This window comes from Aspergillus lucknowensis (genome assembly GCF_044049455.1).
Source record: "Aspergillus lucknowensis strain CBS 449.75 chromosome Unknown BJX67scaffold_2, whole genome shotgun sequence".
Taxonomy (NCBI): Eukaryota; Fungi; Ascomycota; class Eurotiomycetes; order Eurotiales; family Aspergillaceae; genus Aspergillus; species Aspergillus lucknowensis.
This window is the reverse complement of record NW_027263546.1, coordinates 511,881-529,490: the sequence shown is the minus strand read 5'-3', so window position 1 is coordinate 529,490 and position 17,610 is coordinate 511,881. Positions and strand designations below refer to the sequence as shown.

The 17,610-nt window shown below is 52.7% G+C and overlaps 6 protein-coding genes across 6 annotated transcripts; 2 read left to right on the top strand and 4 right to left on the bottom strand.

Moving 5' to 3' along the window:
• Positions 1–414: 414 nt before the first annotated feature.
• Positions 415–2,573, bottom strand: BJX67DRAFT_94582 (D-arabinono-1,4-lactone oxidase). The gene has a single exon (XM_071035652.1). It carries the CDS (start codon positions 2,246–2,248, stop codon positions 521–523), a length of 1,728 nt encoding a protein of 575 aa, XP_070890933.1. The 5' UTR covers positions 2,249–2,573; the 3' UTR covers positions 415–520.
• Positions 2,574–2,899: 326 nt separating this feature from the next.
• BJX67DRAFT_376803 (putative gelsolin repeat protein) lies at positions 2,900–7,994 on the bottom strand (the record flags this gene model as incomplete). The annotated part of the gene is made up of 3 exons (XM_071031953.1): positions 2,900–3,143; positions 3,210–7,713; positions 7,832–7,994. The coding sequence occupies 3 exons, from the start codon at positions 7,992–7,994 to the stop codon at positions 2,900–2,902; spliced, it is 4,911 nt and encodes a 1,636-aa protein (XP_070890932.1).
• A 266-nt stretch (positions 7,995–8,260) lies between these two features.
• Positions 8,261–9,750, top strand: BJX67DRAFT_341090 (uncharacterized protein). The gene has a single exon (XM_071027853.1). The coding sequence runs from the start codon at positions 8,653–8,655 to the stop codon at positions 9,178–9,180; it is 528 nt and encodes a 175-aa protein (XP_070890931.1). The 5' UTR covers positions 8,261–8,652; the 3' UTR covers positions 9,181–9,750.
• Positions 9,751–11,712: 1,962 nt separating this feature from the next.
• On the bottom strand, positions 11,713–14,102 carry BJX67DRAFT_94428 (2-isopropylmalate synthase). The gene is made up of 4 exons (XM_071035650.1): positions 13,974–14,102; positions 13,759–13,903; positions 12,127–13,704; positions 11,713–12,076 (listed from the first exon to the last, which is right to left on the bottom strand). Exons 1-4 carry the CDS (start codon positions 13,979–13,981, stop codon positions 11,870–11,872), a joined length of 1,938 nt encoding a protein of 645 aa, XP_070890930.1. The 5' UTR covers positions 13,982–14,102; the 3' UTR covers positions 11,713–11,869.
• Positions 14,103–14,722: 620 nt separating this feature from the next.
• BJX67DRAFT_94418 (uncharacterized protein) lies at positions 14,723–16,211 on the top strand. The gene has a single exon (XM_071035648.1). The coding sequence runs from the start codon at positions 14,870–14,872 to the stop codon at positions 16,100–16,102; it is 1,233 nt and encodes a 410-aa protein (XP_070890929.1). The 5' UTR covers positions 14,723–14,869; the 3' UTR covers positions 16,103–16,211.
• BJX67DRAFT_94419 (uncharacterized protein) lies at positions 16,212–16,951 on the bottom strand. The gene has a single exon (XM_071035649.1). The coding sequence runs from the start codon at positions 16,834–16,836 to the stop codon at positions 16,321–16,323; it is 516 nt and encodes a 171-aa protein (XP_070890928.1). The 5' UTR covers positions 16,837–16,951; the 3' UTR covers positions 16,212–16,320.
• Between the last annotated feature and the right edge of the window lie 659 nt (positions 16,952–17,610).

Here is a 17,610-nt window from a genome sequence, read left to right as displayed (position 1 = left end):
CCTGGGTACAGCAGGCACGCCAAGATTGCAGAACAGCAAAGCGGCCTTGCAGATGATGTGAGAAGGGACCTGAGATTGCTTGAAGATGGTGACTGGACAAGATGCTGTGGAGAGACCAGTCCATCCAATGCTCAGATCTCCCCGTTTACGGCACTCCCTGTCTCAGATATACAGGCCGACTGCCACCACCAATGACTTGCAAAGGCGGTCCCGCAATGCTGAGCGTTCAATCGGAGTGCGATAACTCCGGAGATCAGCTCTCGTGCTCGGTACACGCAAGGCCTAAACTGTGCCTGCGGGATTCTCATGTCGGTGGAAATTCGAACACCATTGAACAAGGTAAAGAAGGGCAAGCGAGCGAGAGAACGGAGTTAAGCACCCCTTGACTTATGGGGAAAAGCAAAGAAAGTCCAATACGGTAAAGTACATCTGGCACTACTGAGTGGGCCTTGCTATCCAGACGAGCCATCCAGAATCCGCAGCAGGGGTCAATTGTTTGCTTCCCTCCCAGCTCTTTCTCTCATGGTTCAGGAATGATCACGCTGGCCTCACCAGATGCAAGGACATCGAAACTTTCCTCGCTCGTTGCCGTTGTTGGCGAAATGGAGGTGTGTTTCTCCTCCCTGGTTGACGACAAGATAGCCGCCACTCCTGTCTCCGTTTTCCATCTCTTATCTCCGATCCACTCAAGGCCATCACCAGCACCACGGAGATTCGCCCGCTGACGAGCCTTCTCGCGCTCCATCAGTGAAAGCGAGGCTGGCTCAGCAGATGGCAATCCTGAATGACGTTCGTCACCAGACAAGGCAAGAGTGCGGTAATGCCACTCTCCAAGGAACATCCCTTCTGCATCCACGGCATGACGCACTTTGAGCCACTCATCCATGTCTCCTCCGTACAACTCTCGCAGTTCTTGACCAGTTGACTTGAAATTCTTCGCCCAATGCGGTTTCGCACCCATTTCTCGCATTAGCCACTCAAATGCTTCGTAATATCGGTCCTTGGAAGGAGGGTCTCGGTGATATGGGCGATAGAGAGTCGCATTGAGATACAAAGTTGGCCCATCACGGCTAGTAGGATCGAGAAAGGGGCGGGGATTCTTGTTGCGAGTCGTGTCCGTAACCCTGACTTCAACGGGACAGTGAACCCACAGATTCTCGACCGGGAAGGGGATGCGCGCCGTTTCATAATCGCCATGCAGCCAGGCAGACAATCTTGTAAGTGCCTCTGGCCCCTTTTCTAACGGCAATGCCCATTCATTGACGAACTGTGAGTAGAGGCAATTCAACAAGAGCCCAGTCCGAGCGGGCTCAACCGCCTCACTAACTGTCTTCTCGGCCCTGAACCCGTATTGCAAACCGAAGACAAGCCACTCAACCCAAGGCAGGATGCGAGGGAAATAGTTCGACAGGGCCAGAAGATTATGGTAGATGTGATATCCAAGAGCTCCCCCAAAGAAATTTTCCGGAGGAGCCATCAACGGGCGGTCCGTTTTATCAGCATGCCAAACAATCGCACTCTTCTGGTACGGCATCCACCACACACGAACAAACTCATGCGACGTCCATAGCCCAGAAGACCACTCGTCCAACACACTAGACAGCGGCCGTCGAACCTGTTTCCAAGCGATCTTGAATGACGGCTCAGCGCGCAAGCTGACTTCAACCACTATTCCGAGCGCTCCTAGAGAGATAAGAGCTGCCCGGAAAAGCGCCTGGTTATTAGTCGTGCTACAACGCACCAACTGTCCGTTCGCCAACATCAGCGTCAATGAAACAATGCACTCCGAGAGCAGGCCATGTACTAGAGAGCTCCCATGCGTCCCCGTCGCAAAGACCCCACCAATAGACTGACTATCAATACTCCCCAGATTCGAAAGCATCAACCCATATTTATCGTCCAACAGTGCTCCCAAATCCCTCAGCCTTATTCCAGCCTCGACAGTCACAATGCCTGTCTTCGTGTCGACATCTATAATGCGATTGAAATCATCCAAGCTCACCATCCATGCCGAGGTACAGGTTAGATCGGAAGGCGAGTGGCCGCTCCCGACAACCACGAGACGACGACGGGACCGACGGGCTAAGTTCACGACTTTCTGGATCTCTGTGATCGACTGCGGCCGTATGTACAGCTCCGGTCGTGAATAAAACGTCTGCGCCCAGGTGTGATGGATGTGGCCGGTGAAGGTGCGGAACGGCACCGTGGGGTCAAGCCGGGAGAGCTCGCGAAGGACGGTGGGGTCCATGGTTTCGAGTCTGTCAACTGATAAGGAGAGGACGTCGTATGGGGGGGTTATGACATGATTAAGGATGGAAGTAATCAGGGGCTGCTCATGGAGATGAGAGGTGTCATGAAGGAAAAAGAGGCCTCGGAGCAAGCGAGTCTGTCGGTGTCAAGAAAAAACAGATGGCGTTGATGATGGGAAGTTGCGGCCGATGGCGAAATCCACCCGCTGTGGGGCCGAGATCTCCGGCATCTGATAGCCTATCGCCGAAAATGGAGGACTCGAGAATAAAACCTATCAATACCATGCGTAGATGTGTTATATTGCAATTGTCACTTCGGAAAAAACCACCCGCTCCTTTATTTCCCCAATGCACCCAAACAGTGAGCCGGAGAACAACCTGATATGCCGCAAAACTCGACACATGCGAGAGACGACCTGATGGAAAGACATGGGACCGAACGGGAATAGCCCGTATGGGAATTTCAAATCGAACCCGCCCAGGCTCCAAAACAATGCTCCGCACTCCATCCGACGGCAACAGTACAGACCGAATGCACAATGCGGAACTTGAAAATGTCTATGAATATGAACAGGAAATGACCCAAACAATTCTTGGAGGAAACTCTGAAGAGTAGTCACAAATGTGAGAAGGGAAGAAGAGCCGCGAAATCAAGATCTAATCGCATCAATGGCCGCGTTCAACGGAAACACTTGAGGTGGTCGTTGCAGGGGGCGCCGAGCCCACTTGCGGAACGCACTACGACAGCATTCTGGGGCTCCACCAAGTGAGATAAAGCTCTTTGGAATGAAAGGCCGATCCTGGAGCGAGGCCGCAAGGATGCCGTACTCGTGCGCGAAGCCCACGGCGGATGCAAACTCGGCCGGCCGATTGGAAGCTTGGTCGCCCACGATCCTAGAAAGTACGGTTATTCACTGGAACAAGAATTGGCCACCGGTGTCGCGCAGGACGGGGACTCACACATAGATCTCGAAGAAAGTATCAAGTATATAGATACCTTTCGGAGAAAGGTCTTCCTGGGAAAAAGGCTCGACTTCCTGGATCGTGTCGTTCGGACGGATCACCGGAGACGATGAGCCCGGACGACGGATCCAAAACGATCTCTGGCCGAGCTCGTGGTCTACACGGAGTAGTCGGTGACGGAAGTGATCATGGGCCGGTTTCAACAGCCAGTGGCCTGAGCGCATATAGTCTCCTGTTTCCCTTTTTTGCGGGAAAGCCTCATAGAAGTTGCTGGGTTCTTCCCCTTCAGCGACCTCTTCGAATTCTCCTGTTAGTCCAAGATCCATGCCAATGAGACGAGCGGCGCCGATCTCTTCCGCAGAACTTCCTTTCCCCTTCCAGAGATATAGCTTGCCAAACATGGCGGACAAGACGAACGGATAGCCGGTGCACAGGTTACGAGGTGTGAAGTCAACTTCGTCAAACACCATTTGTCCGAGATGTTTCCGTCCGCAAAGCATGAAGATCGCTGAAGAGCTAGAACGAGAGCTTGAGCCACGCCGCGTGATTAGGATGCCACCAAGCGCCTGGATAAAGCGAGCAGGCTCTTTGCCTTGGTTGACAATCTCCAATTTGCAGCCATTTTCTCGGGCAGTCTTTCGTGCAAAAGGCAAGGCGTTATCCACGGCTCCACCCCACACATCGTCTCCGCACCAGAGCTGGACTTCGGTCCGCGTGTTCCCATCTTCCTCAAACACATGGACACACAGATACATTGCTCCTTCATAGAGAATATACTCTTGGTTGATTGGGAGGTCCTGCTTCTTTCCCTCACCCGTGATCTCCCATATCTCTTTTCTCAGCGTCCTTATTCTTGACCCATCATTCTTATTCGCCAGCATCAACTGCGGATCAATGTTGACACGGTCACTTGAACGTGGGAAGGTGTTGAAGAAACGGGAGATCGCTTCAAGAGATTCATCAGCCTGGGGTACGAGTGAAACGGAAGATCTCGGGGACGATAGTTGATCTGTAGAGACGCTAGGTTCTTTGGGTGGTACAGGAGGGGACGGTAAAGACTTTCGGAAAGGTGAGGAGTCTCTTGATCGAGCGAGGAAGGTGTTGTGTCCAGCCATACGTGGAGAGTAATAGGCATGGTTCTCTCTGAAATTTGTCCTCAGTGGAGAGGGTGATGGAGACGAGTATTGAGCAAGAGAGCTTCGTGCCTGGCTGCCGTGAGGACTTGACGGCGAGGTGGCAGGCTGGGGGGGTGTGAAGGCAGACCTTATTGAGGGAGACCGTTCTTGACTTTCTACCTCGTATATTCTCCGCTCCATATCAGAAGGCCTGTTTGATGGCGTCGGAGGAAACGGTCCTGGGCTTGGATCCTTCTCTGGTACTGGTGGTAGGCTGTCTCTTTGGGCCTCCGATACACTCGTAGCCGATGGAGAGCATTGCGCGAGGCCAATTTCTGGAGCAATCTGCGATTTAATACCTTGGTCTGGGACGGCCAAGTCGCCTGGGGTGCCTGAGGAACGTTCCGGCGCATCCACGTCGGCAGGCCTTACTTGGGTTTCTGGAGAAATTATGGGGCCTTCATCCAGACCAGTATCTGCTAAAGTCGCAGTCCTGGGTGGTCGTCTTTTGGGGCCCTTTGCACGCGCTTTCGTCATATGGGTGAGTGTTGGCGCGGACGAGGAACTTGGTGGTTTCTGGACGCTTTCCCCAAAGCTGGCTGTGGGCAGGGCTTTTTTCGAGCCGTCGGCCGCAACAGGTGGACCACGAGATAAAAGGCCCGCGAGAGCAGGGTTTATTCGGCCTGCAAGGTTACCTTTAGTAACAAGGCCATTTTTGACAGGCGGCGTACTTGGAGCCTGCATAGTATCTCCCGATCGCAAAGCACGCACCGGTTTAATGGCTTCCACTATCGGATCCTCTTTCCCTCTGTGGAGATCAAGTTCTTCTGGCTTATCCCCTACAGCGTGCCGCTCTACTTCATCATTTATCTCGATATTTGATGTGTCCTGCTTTGGGCCTCCCTCTGGAGAGTCATGTAGGTCTGTTTTGTGTTCACCAGGAGCTCTTTGCGAGAGAGTAACTGGCGCAGTTGGCTCATTGTCATTGGAGTGGTCCAAAGACATTGGACGACTATGCGCGCGCTCTGGTGAGTTTCTCGCTTCGGTAGGCGATGAGTGACCGTCGATCGAGAGCTCATTTTTGCCGCTACTTGACTTACTTAAGTGTTGACGCCTTAGGATAGCTTCTGGAATAGCTTTGGCAGGAGCATCGCTCTTTTCAATTGTACTCCGTCGCACAGAGCCTCCACTCGCCTTCATTGCTTCCCTCTGTTTGAGAATGCTCTCCTTGAATTCATCAACTCTCTGTGTTTTTTTGGGTCCACCAGTGACATTTAGAGCTGCCTTGCCTCTGAGGATGTTGTTTTTTAGTTCATCCGGTGCGACGTAATTCGATGTTTCGGCTTTCCTCAGCTTTCCGAAAACGTTCTTGAATTCAGGTTCGGCAGTCGCAGACTGATCCTTCGCCACTTCTCGCTTCCGAAGATTTGCTCTGAAATCAATCACCGGCGACTGGGGCTTCGGCCTGGCCTGGAGGGGATCACGGATGGGTTGGCGAGGGGACGGTAGGGTGGTATCATCGCTGCTTTTGGGAGGGGATGACAAAGATGGAGGTACCGGCTTCCGGGTTATGGTCTCCTCGGAGCTTTCCTTTTGCGATTCGGCGGGAGCCTTGGTATTTCCAGATTCTGGCGGTGAGCTAGTCACCGTTGAGAGATTCTCCGGTTGCTCTTCAAGTGGATTTGTGACGTTTGCCGGCTCTTCTTTGGTCTGGTTAGGAAAACTTGGTGGTTCATCTTTAGCCGGGCTAGAGACAGTTGGCGAATCCTCTGCCGGGCCGGGGATATTGCGCGACTCCTCCCGAGCTGGACCGACCGCGTTTAACGGCTCTTCTCTCGCCAGGTTTTGGAAATTCGGCGCATCTTTCGTAGGGCTATAATCTTGAGTCTGGAGCACATTGGGAATACCGGAAAGGCTTTGTTTCGTAACGTGCCCTCCAAGAGGTTTCGTACGGAGAAGGCCGACGGGGTTTACTTCCTTGAAGCTATTCCGGCGACCAAGATCCACACTACCTCTCGACTGCCTCTCCTTGGTCCAGGATCCTTGTTGTGAGGGCTGTCTCTTGTGCCTTGGTGAGTCTTGGAGATTCAAGGCACTTTCCAGCCAGGTGGATTTGGTTGGACTCCACCTCTTCGGGTCCATGGTCCGAGAAACAGGTGTTGTAGGTCTCGAGTTCGAGTCAACGGGGCTCTCCACTCCAACGGAGCTTGTCGATCGTGCATGTAACGGGAGAGGTGGCCTGCTCACAGTATCCTTTCTCCTTGAATTTAGGGGCGTTGCCGGGAGTTCGTCATCCTTTGTTTGATGTACCACTGTAGCTTCGCTGTGGCTAGACATAGGTCGATTGGGCGACAAGGAAGAGCCCTCACGAGCCAGTTTAGGTGAGGAGAGAACATCTATGTTGCTGGGTGCCGCAAAGCTATTGCGATTGCTCGCAATCGTATCGCCCCGAGTAAGTCCGGACGGAAGTTGAGCGCTCCATCGCTTGGATACGCTGTCCGACCGCCTCATCATAGCACTTTGGACAAATCCGCCGAGCCCCTTTGTTGGTGATTTAGAGCGTTCGGGGGAAAGTCGCCTCGGAGAAGGCGGAGATGCTGTCTGGCCTTCGAGAGCACCATCTGGTTTGGGTGGTTCAAACTTCTGCGCACTTGATAAAGGTATGGGGGAACCAAGGCCGGTAGCCGTTGAAACCGAGGATATACTCGAGTACCGGTACCCCAGGCTGCTGTCTGCAAACGCTGAGCTAGCTCTCGATGGGGGCAGGGAATGTTCTTCGACGGTTTCCTGGGAGATGTTCTCCTTGTCTGGTTCCGCGCACTTCTCCGCCTCAGGCTCTTCCACTTTGTTCACAGCAGTAGGTTCATCTTTTTGGTCCTCTTGCTTTTCTTGCGTCGGTGAACTGTCCGCCTCAGTCTGGCGCAAAGAAGACGATTCTCGGGAGACCGGTAAGGACGCCAATGGGCTTCGTAACACTCCAGGTTCGTCGGTTGAAGCGTTTGACGAAGCCCTCCAGCGGGTATCGCGCGAAGGTGAGGTGGGGAAGAAGGAGCGGTTGCCACTCAGGTCTCGAGAAGCTGGTCGCTGCTGCCAAGATAGAGTTCCGGCCCTGCTCCGTAACGTGGGCGAAGCTTTTGGCGAGATTCCCCTGTCACTTCCACCTTCCAGCCTCGACCCCGCGGAGCTACTCTCTACCGATGTTGTTGTCTCGTCCCGAAACGAATTTGATGTGCTGGGAGGGTCGTAAATTGGGGTGCGAGGGGTGCGAGGGGTTGGCTCGAATTGTTCCGGAGGATCAATCGCTCGGTGGCTCGACGACATGCTCAATCGAAGCGGGTCTAGGATGGGGGAGGAGTCCTTTGTTGGCGAAATCGACCTTGCTCGCTCTAAGTTGCATCGAACAAAACGGATCAGTTTCTGGGAGTGCGAGACCCTCCGAGAGGGCGGGTGATCTATCCGACAGCTTTCTTGGGCAAAATTCAGAACAGGAATCCACAAATTTACCGGCTCTCCGGGCTTGTCTCTCCTTCCGGCCCTGCAGAATCTCCTCTTCCAGCTTTTTTGTGCGTTCTTCGTCCTCCTTGTCGCGTTTCTCGCCGAGCTCGCGGATCCGTTGCAAGAAGTCGTTCACATCCTCGCTACCTTCCGCGGCAGGTGTGGTAGTCATAGCCAATCTCGGACCGGTCGAGAGAAAACCAGCAGGTAAACGTCACTAAATTGAGAGACCCAGATAGTGGCGAAAAGAGCGTAAAAAAAAGGCAAAAAGAAAAAGAGAAAAAAATTCCCACGCCGATCACCGACAGCAAGGCAGGTCGAGGAAATGGGCGGGATGAAAGCACAGAGAAGGACAAGGCGGGAGAGAGAGAGTCCGAAGTGGAAGGGATAGAAGGGAAGATGGTTTTCGAGAAGGTGGGAGGCGAATTCTAAGGCATCATTTCCGACTGTGATTCTGGCGATGACGATCCTCCAAGAGGCACGCTGAGCCTGGCTTTCTCCGCCTTTTCGGTCTCTCGAGGTCAGAGGGAAGTTTTCAGCTGCTGTCGTCCCTCACTCCTTCCAACTACTGTTGAGAATAATGCAGCACGTCTTTGTTCAGGACTGAGCTAATTTCTTGCATCACTCCTCAACCGTCTTCATTGTATCCCTCCCGTCAGTTGTTTTGATCTTTCTGGACGCGGAAGACTGTTTACATTGCCGGTTCGGCTGAGGCTGTGGAGAAAATGATCCCACATAGCCTTGATTTTTGTCCCGCCTGTGGTCGCGCTTCTCTGGATGACGACAGTCCCTCCATTCTTAATATCAAAGTTATTATAATTCGCGTCTGAATGCAAAAAACACATTGCCATTCCGCGCCAGGTTCTCCGCAGTCCTCCTCCCAATTAGGCTCAATCCTCAAAGCCGGTTTGGCCACAGCCCAGACCCATGGATCTCGATCGAACCCTCTCTGTTACCTGTTCCAAGCGCAATTCTCGCTTCGCGCGGTACACAATGACACATTTGCAATATATTTTGGTCTGTCTTCGTCGTCCAAACCCATTGTAAATCGGAATGTGCTCTTCCTTCCGCGATTGCATCTCGGCAATTATGTTGTTTCGCCAAGAATGAGACTCGTGGGCCTTCTTGAAATTAGCCACGGCTCGATGAATGCAGATAGTCCAAGCTTTGCAGCCGGGATGAGGAACGTTTCTCAGGAACGAACGCCAAATTCCGCTGCAGTAATACAAGATGCACAGGCCGAAGCCGAACCCATCCCCGACATGCCGTATGAGTCCCATCACAATAAGCATCATAATATATCCCGAGTATCCATCCAGTCAGCAGAATTCCATCTTCTATCCACAGCCCTGGGGTAGGGGAAGACCGTGAGTCCAAATATCCTTGGAACGACCAATTATCCGCCGAACCTCGCGCTGGGAGATCCGGAAATTGTTTCCGTCATGCGCCGTCTTCATCTCTCGTCTTCAACTAATTACTGTGCAGTCACTACTGTTCGTATCGACTTAATGAAGGACTTCAAAGTGCAATCAACACATCTGCATTGGGGGTAGATAATATAATCGGCTCTGTGGGCTTACCCCCATCTTATTCCTGGCAACCGTTGGCCGAAGTATATCCGTCAAACGAGTTACAGTTGGTGGGGTCCATCCTTCCAAGAAGATCCCGTGAAAATAAAGACGTTCAAACCCAGCGGCACACTATCTATCGCCAACACATTGCGTACTATAAAGCAGGTGCTAAGAACAACAGCGTGGAAAGGCAAAAAAGAAACAGCTGCACCAGCCGGGAGTCGAACCCGAACCGATTGCTTGGAAGGCTATCAACAAGTCGACTGTTAGGATTGCGATTGATAGATTGATAGATTGATGTTGTTTTCAGGAAGCACTTAGTCATACCAATTATCCTACCGTTGGACCACTGGTGCCATTGGCTGGAACAGAAACGTCACTATGCCTACAGAAGACTGAGGGTTATTGTTTGGCTTCTTGCTCGATATTCAGCCAGCTCTTCTCAAGCGATTCGAAATCTACCAATGGCGAAATCTGCAGAATTACCCCGGACTTGAGTCGTTGATGCCCATGCTCTCCAGCCCAGGTCTCATTCCTGCTTCCCCACCACCACACGGAGTTCTGGAAAAAGCCCTTCTTCCATGTCAGTGCCCGGACCCTGCACCCGTATTCTACGGTAATTCCCCGATCCTCGTGCTGCGCCTCATATTGTGATCGTTTGCAAGCACAATAACTAGAGTACGACAGTCCACGGGAGGATATAGTAGCAATGAAACGAGGTCGATCTGCCGAAATCCGAGTTCCTCCCCAACCGGGCGTAATGTAGGACGCAAGGCATCTCTACCAGGCAAACGACCAGTTAATGGAGTAAAGCCTCAATCCTATTCGTAGTATCCAACAGCTCACTTGGATCGCTAGACTCCAGATTCATCAAAGATTCCGCCCCGCCGAGCAAGCCCTACCACGGGCTGGGGTCTGCCCGGCCCCCCCCCCCGGAGGCACCGACCCCGACCCCGAGGATGGAATGGGTATTGATCGACTGCAACATATTAGGCCGTCCCTGAGACTGATGGGACGACGGGGCGCTCAAGTCGCGCGTATGGGGCGTGGACGATGGACGCAACACGGGGATTCTCGACGTGAACCGGGACGGGAAGGATGACATCGCTGAGATCGGATTCGCACTGAACGGCGAGGACGGGTCCATTCTCTACGCACTGTCTGATATCATCAAGAACGCCGACTACGCTGAGCTGGTCATCTTTACGAGCAACCAGCCTTCTGATATCCGGCTGTATACTTTGGCCCATAACCCGGTGTATTGCGATAGCATGACGGTCAAGGGGTACATGCATGACGGTCAAGGGGCACATGCAGTCGCACAGTTTGGACTATTACCTTGGAAATGGCATGGGCAGTCCCGAGCAGCCCAACATTCGTTACGTTGGTGCGGAATAGACGAGATGCGAGTATCAGATGGACTGTTGTGGATTTGCTCTCGTGATTTGTTGGATGTTTACTAGTATGTTATATGAATTTAATGTACCCTGCGCCTGATATGAGATCGTAAGCTCGAAGGTCTACCTGATTTGCATGCTATTACCACGTATCAATCGAAGCTTGGCTTGGTGAAGTGAATTAAACATAGGGATTAGGAGTGTCCAGGTACTGCGCTCAATCGCAGTCCATTCTAATGCGCTTCTTGATAGGCAGCTCAAACCCCACTGGCAGTTCCGGAACTTGTGATATAGAATTTAACAGACGAGACCCCTGCACTCGTTTCTGGCGCTAGTGCTGAGATAGACAGTGTCCTTTGCTTGACAGGTACGTCTGCCCACTCTGCCCACCAGTACCAAGGTGATAGACCTACTGTTGCTGAGATATCGTACATGCCGTAGATATTCCCACAATCACGGCCACATCGCCGTGGCCTCTCTGGGAAAGTATAGCATTGGGACGAACGGTGCCATTGGCACCTACGACGCGACCAGAGTCCAAAGCCAGGTCGTTCGCTGCGCGTTGTTCCCCTTTGTGCTCGCTTGGAGCGACGAGAATATCGTCAGGCGGTGTGTCCGTCTGAGCCAGGGCAGGCTTCAGACCCGGGTTGAACGAGATGACTCGAGATTGTCCGAGCTGGGGAAAAAAGAAGGACGAGTATCGCCACCCGTCCAAGGCCGGTGGAAAGGTAAACGTCAACTTAAAATTTGGCTGGTCCTTGGGCATTCAAGAACTCCCTGGCGTCGATTGCCATACTATAGTACTCCGGAGTACTTACTGGACCGAGCATCATGGTGTATTCTGCCGTAATATAGCAACTCTGCGTCTTTTTGTTTGCACGTCCAGTCTCCACTTCGAGAAAGTTCACTGCAAGGAGACCGCAATATTATACCTGTTCGATGCATTTTATTAACCAATGCTAGCTTGATAACTATTTGCTTTACTTGTATATTGCAAGTTTCTCTCGTAGCTGTATTAAAAGATATCCCAGAGAACTGGCCGGGTGTTGAAGTATAGAAGCTTTTATTTTCACATGCTTTTACTGACTGGCTGCTTTTTGGGTCAGGGCTTCCAGGTCTACCTTTGGCTTAGAAGAAGCAGCCTGGCCAACGGTGAGCTTGGCTGCGGTGACGGCAGCATCGTTAGGACCAGAGAGGAGTTCCAGTGCTTGGAGATCTTCGTCGGTGAGGGTGTTGGAGCGGAGGGGGCGGAAGGGAGCGGGAGAGCCGGCACGGCTGGTAAGGAACTATACGCGGTTAGCATGTTGGAAAGATTAATGAAGCATAGGAGACTTACTGAGCTAGCTGCGCTCAGGAGGGCGATCAAACTGGCTTGGACGACATCCTGGTGGATACCGACACCCCAGACTTGCTGCTTGCTCCCGGCAGCGGTACATTGGATATATGTGGCGGCCTTCACGTCTCGACCGAGACCGATCGAGTGTTCCTTGTAGTCAACAACGTCAAGATCGATGCCCAGGGTTGCCAGTGCTGTGGCAAGGGAAGAGATAGCACCAGGGCCGACGCCGGTGATGGCGTGCTGCAGACCGTCGATTTCAACGATCCCGGTGAAGCGACGCTTGAGGTTCTTGGTGTTGAGCGCCTTACCTGGCTCTGGAGGCGCGGGCGACTGTGAACGATCCGTGGTGATATTGTAGTCGACAAGGGTGAAGCGCGGGTTGGACTTGAGATGGTAGGCCTCTTCAAACAGGGTGACGATCTCGGCGGGTCGCAGCTCGCGGTTGACATCTTCTGTCTTCTTCTGGACGATCTTGCTGAACTCGATCTGAAGTGCGCGCGGGAGATCCAGCTCCAGACTGCGCAAGATAACCCAGGCGGCACCGCCCTTGCCGCTCTGCGAGTTGACACGGATAACAGCCTCATAATTTCGTCCGATATCCTGAGGATCGAGAGGGAGGTAGGGGATCTCCCATCTATCCTCGTTGGCTGCCCCGGAATCTTCACGGATCTTGAATCCCTTCTTGATCGCATCCTGGTGACTACCACTGAAAGCGCAGACGACCAGCTGCCCACCGTACGGCCACCGCTCGTTGACAGGGATCTTGTTGCTCTCCTCGACGACCTTGATGACGGCATTGATATCGGAGAAGTCGACTTCCGGAGAGATACCCTGCGTGTAGAGATTGAGCGCGAGAGTAACCAGGTCGACGTTTCCTGTTCTCTCACCATTTCCGAAGAGGGTACCCTCGACCCGCTGGGCACCCGCCATTTGGGCCAGCTCTGCGGCCGCAACGGCACACCCACGGTCGTTGTGCGGATGGACGGAAACAACATACTTCTTCCGCTCGGAGACGCTCCGGCAAAACAGCTCAATCTGATCGGCGAAGACATTAGGTGTTGACATCTCAACCGTCGCGGGCAGGTTGAAGATCATCGGGTTTTCTTCCGTGGGACCCCACGCCTCCTTGACTGCCTCACAGATCTGCGCTGCAAACTCTGGCTCGGTATCGGAGAAGGTCTCGGGGGAGAATTCAAATTGCCACTCAGTGCCTGCGGTAGAAGGGTCATCTTTCGTGATGGAGCGCGCGAACTTTGTGGCGCGAACGGCCATCTCCAAGCTCTTTTCCTTATCCAATGCGAAGACGATCCGGCGGAAACACGGGCTCGTAGCTAGGTAAAGGTGGAGAATAGCCTTTTTCGCCCCCTTTAGGGATTCTACTGTGCGGCGGATCAGGTCCTCGCGGCAGGGGGAGAGGACCTGGAGCCAAACATCGTCGGGGACGAGGCCTGGTGTCTCGACGAGGTGGCGGGTGAAATCGAAGTCGGTTTGTGAGGCGGAGGGGAAAGATATTTCGATTTCCTTGTAGCCGATCTCGACGAGCATCTTGAAGAAGCGGAGTTTTTGCTCTCCGTCCTAGATCCATGTCAGCCGGGGTAAATCTGCAGCGGCATAGACGTGGAAGAGTACCATAGGGTCCGGCAGACTTTGGTTTCCATCTCTTAGGTCAGTGGCCAGCCACCGCGGAGGCTTGTCGATAACCTTATCGGGCCATTGGCGGTTCGGCAGATTCAGTGGCTTGAACGGCCTGTATTTCGTTGAGGGATCTTTGAGCCTTTTCTGGGTTAGTGACTCGCCTACTCGATGAATGGACGACAACGCCTAGGGAAACTGGGTGAGCATACATCGGCATGATAGAGAGCCCAGTCTGTGGGGTGACCGTGGGGATGAACTTCAAGGAAGAAGCTGTCTGTCCAGCGAGGATAGCAGAAGAAGGACGTCAGAAAGACTAGACGCGAGAGAGCGGAATATAAGATCCAGAAATTCGGACTGGATTTTAAAAAGAGCTGTGAGTCACTGGTCAATTCGAGAATGAAAGAAGGGTAAGCCAGATTTTTTCAGCATTGCCGATGGCGGGGGATGCGCTTTTCCATCCATGATTTCATTTGCGGGGCGCCTTTTGCCAGCATTTCATCCCCATGGCACCTCCCTTCTGCAGCACAGGGCGGAGCGTCTCCAATTGACTCTTAAACTCATCTCAGGATATCTTAGAACTACGAGTCCAGCCAGTCAGGCCTTCGAATTACCCAGAGCTCCTGCCAGCTTCGTATCGCTTTTCACCCATGCAGCGGCGTGAGGGTTGAGTCATCATCAGGGAAGGCCGATCCCGGAGCCAAGGCTCGCGTTGACGCCTCAGGCGGCGGGATTCACCGAGGATAGCCGAGTGGACCAGACCGCAAGAAGCTTTTCCAAATTAAGGTTAGCTTCGATTCTTGTCCCTTCTTGAACAGCTTCATCTTCAACTTTAGTAAATTTCCAGGGTTGAACCCCCCTTTCCAGGCTCACATTTGTGGCATACCTAACAAAGCAGAAACTAGAAGCAGAGGCCTGCCAGCCATACTTGTCAAAAAGTATGTAGAAGACACGGACGTTGCTACCTTGGTAGCCAACCTGATGGCGATACGGTTCTATGGGTATAGTTCCAATTCGTCTTGGCTCAGAGCAAAACCTTGAAGAGTCACTGAATAGCCGCTGAATTGATCTGGAACTTGACGAACTTATCACCGGGCTTCTTACAACAATGGATGTGGTGGGACAACCTTGGAAGGTTTGCACAGCCAGTTCCGTACCACCGACTATCCACCGGTGGAATCACGCCTATCTACGTCGTCAATCTTCCCTCCTCGAGACATCACCCACGCTCAAACCACGCTTCAACACCATGCCTTCAGACAGGATGCTCACAAAAGCTCAATCCCTCATCACATCCCTCAAACCGCGCCCAAGACTAAAGTACACCGCGCGCCACCGCAACGGCCCCGTCATCCTCACAAAGCGATACATATCACAGCGTCTATGGGCGTTGCGCAATAGGAACCGCCTATCACTCCTAGATCTCCCGGTCGACATCTTGCTGCTGGTATTCCCCCTGCTGCCTCTCCTCTCGCAGGCGTGTCTGGCTCTCACCTGTAGGTCGCTTTACAACCTCTTCGGGTATGTCTTGCAGGACAAAAGCCTGGCGTGGCCGCGACAGCTGGCGAGCAAAGGATATAGGCCCTTGATGCAACAACCGGAAATCCTACGGAACCAGCTTCTTTTCTTGCTCGAAGATGACTATTGGCAGTACTGCACAGAGTGTCTGAAGATGCACCCACGATCCCGGTTTCCGCCGTGGAGAACGGACGATCCTCGTCTGATGCGGTCGTGCGAGTACTTCCCGAAAGGCGTCCTTGATATATGTCCCTGTCTTTCATTGACTTTCTTTGACCGGGTCCGATTAGAGGAGTGTTTGTGTCGAGGCGTTCTTAACCCTGACCTTCCACGCAGCATCCGACATGCATTCCGGCTCACTCGCAGCAAGAAACAACGATTCCTTATACATGAGTGTTCGATCAACGATCATGCGCATGCCTTCATCGCTCTTAAGACGACATTTCCCCTTCAAGGGCCGGGTGACCTCAGGCTACAAACAAGATATTGTATACACTTGAGTCTACCCCGGCCATTCCCTCGGCCTGATGATCTCGACTATATATTGTCATTCCCGCGCTTTGGTATGGAGCCGGTACTGTGCTGCCCACACTTCGATGTCCTTGAGTCTTTATACAGATTTGATTGGGTGAGAGATACCTGTATCTGCTGCGGGACTACTGTTCTTGAAACCTGGAAGGCGATAGATGGATCATGCGTTATCGTTGAATGCTCACGAAACTTAGGAGGGTATACTGGTGAAGTAAACTGGACCTCAGGAAGCCGCCATGAATATAACGCATGGTATAGAACGTGGTATGCTCACCATGGTGCTCATACTTAGGTATGTGATACGGGCTAGGGGCCAATTCCCAGGATTTTCCTTTCGGGCGTCGTCGACCGACTCAGTCTGAAGAGTCAGGAGTTGCGACTGGAAGAGAAGTTGACCGAGAACTCGTCTTAGCTTCACCCGAAGGCTACTGGTCACCAGCACTGCGTAGAAGTGCGAGTTCACGCTGGTGTCCCTCCGCCCGAAGACATCGTTGGGATTCCTACTATCCGTTAGCTGAGAGCCGAAGGGACCACGTACCGGCCACAACACCCTAGATGCCAAGCAGTCGGCTTAGTCTTTCGACCTGCTGCTCCAACTGCCGCTCCCTTTCCTGAAGCCCAGCGTTGCCGGCTTGGAGTTCGCTGTTGCGGGCTCGAAGTTCGGCGACGTGAGCATCCATCTGGACCTCGATCCGGCGAATGGATTGGTTGATTCGGTGGATTCTTGCGTCGAGGAGGGTGCTGCGAGCCTGGAGCTGGGCGACGGATGCCTCGAGGTCGAGGTCGAGGGTTGGCCGGGGCCAAAGGACAGGAAAGAAGTGGTGTAGCCAGGCCCTTACGGGACTGACCTGAAGAGCCATTGGGATAAGGAAAGCTAACCACCAAGTGAAATCTGGCATGTTGCTTCAAGTCGAGTGAGTTGAAGTATAGGCTTGGATTCAATGGAGTTAGAAGCTTTGGGGCAATGGTTCTTGGAGAGAAGAAGAAGAGACGAGGAGAGGAGCGCAAGCTCCAAAAGAGGGACATATAAACATGGTGTACAGCTTCATTGCGAGGGAAGGCGCGACTATAGGGTTGGGTTGGGTGCCAGGATACTGCCAGGTGATAGAGAGCGTTGTCATGGTAGCTGTCCTGAAGGTTGAGAGGAAGGAAAGAACCGACTGTGGACAAGACATGCTCAGGCCGTTGTATACACCTTGAGCGGAGATGGATAGTACACTTGGGCAGATCAGATGGTGAAAATGGCCTGAAAGATTCAGCAGGGGTATAACCTGAAGACGGCTGAAACTATTGGCATTCTGGGTTGTAGGTGTATTGCTGTTCTTGTGTAGCTACTATAGGGTGATATGAGCTTTCCCCCCGGATTGTTAATGAATTTCTCAACAGGTACATCGTACTGCACCGAAATGCCTGATCTTGATCAGAGCTTAGGGAACTGTAGTCCCTAATTGGCCCTGTTGAGACTGCGTAGGGAGGAGATGTTGTAGGGCATGATTATCTGTTGTGATTGCTTTTATAGCACTGAATTCTAGTGGCTCTAAGGATTTATGGAACTTATACGGACAGTTCCAACAATTGACACCAAACACCTAGACAAGGCGAGCCACAAAGGAGCCATTCTCAAGCTCTCTTGATCATGAAGCTTGGATGGTCCAGTCCTGAGCACGTGAGGATCCCGACTCCTCCCGACCTAGCCCTAAGTTAGTCTCCCAAAGTTGCTGAACCAACGCCCCCAGTCGCAAGATCCAGCAGACGGGGTTACAATACCCAATCTTAACAAAAAAGAAAGAGAAGGAGAAA

Excerpts from the sequence above, each read along its gene's own strand:
- BJX67DRAFT_341090 (XM_071027853.1), top strand. The coding sequence starts at position 8,653 with ATGCAAAAAACACATTGCCATTCCGCGCCAGGTTCTCCGCAGTCCTCC.
- BJX67DRAFT_94428 (XM_071035650.1), bottom strand. Across the intron at positions 13,705-13,758 it reads AAAGTCTGCCGGACCCTATG|GACGGAGAGCAAAAACTCCG; the intron begins GTACTCTTCCAC and ends ACATGGATCTAG. Across the intron at positions 12,077-12,126 it reads TCCTGAGCGCAGCTAGCTCA|TTCCTTACCAGCCGTGCCGG; the intron begins GTAAGTCTCCTA and ends AACCGCGTATAG.
- BJX67DRAFT_94582 (XM_071035652.1), bottom strand. The coding sequence starts at position 2,248 with ATGGACCCCACCGTCCTTCGCGAGCTCTCCCGGCTTGACCCCACGGTG.
- BJX67DRAFT_94419 (XM_071035649.1), bottom strand. The coding sequence starts at position 16,836 with ATGTCCCTCTTTTGGAGCTTGCGCTCCTCTCCTCGTCTCTTCTTCTTC.
- BJX67DRAFT_94418 (XM_071035648.1), top strand. The coding sequence starts at position 14,870 with ATGGATGTGGTGGGACAACCTTGGAAGGTTTGCACAGCCAGTTCCGTA.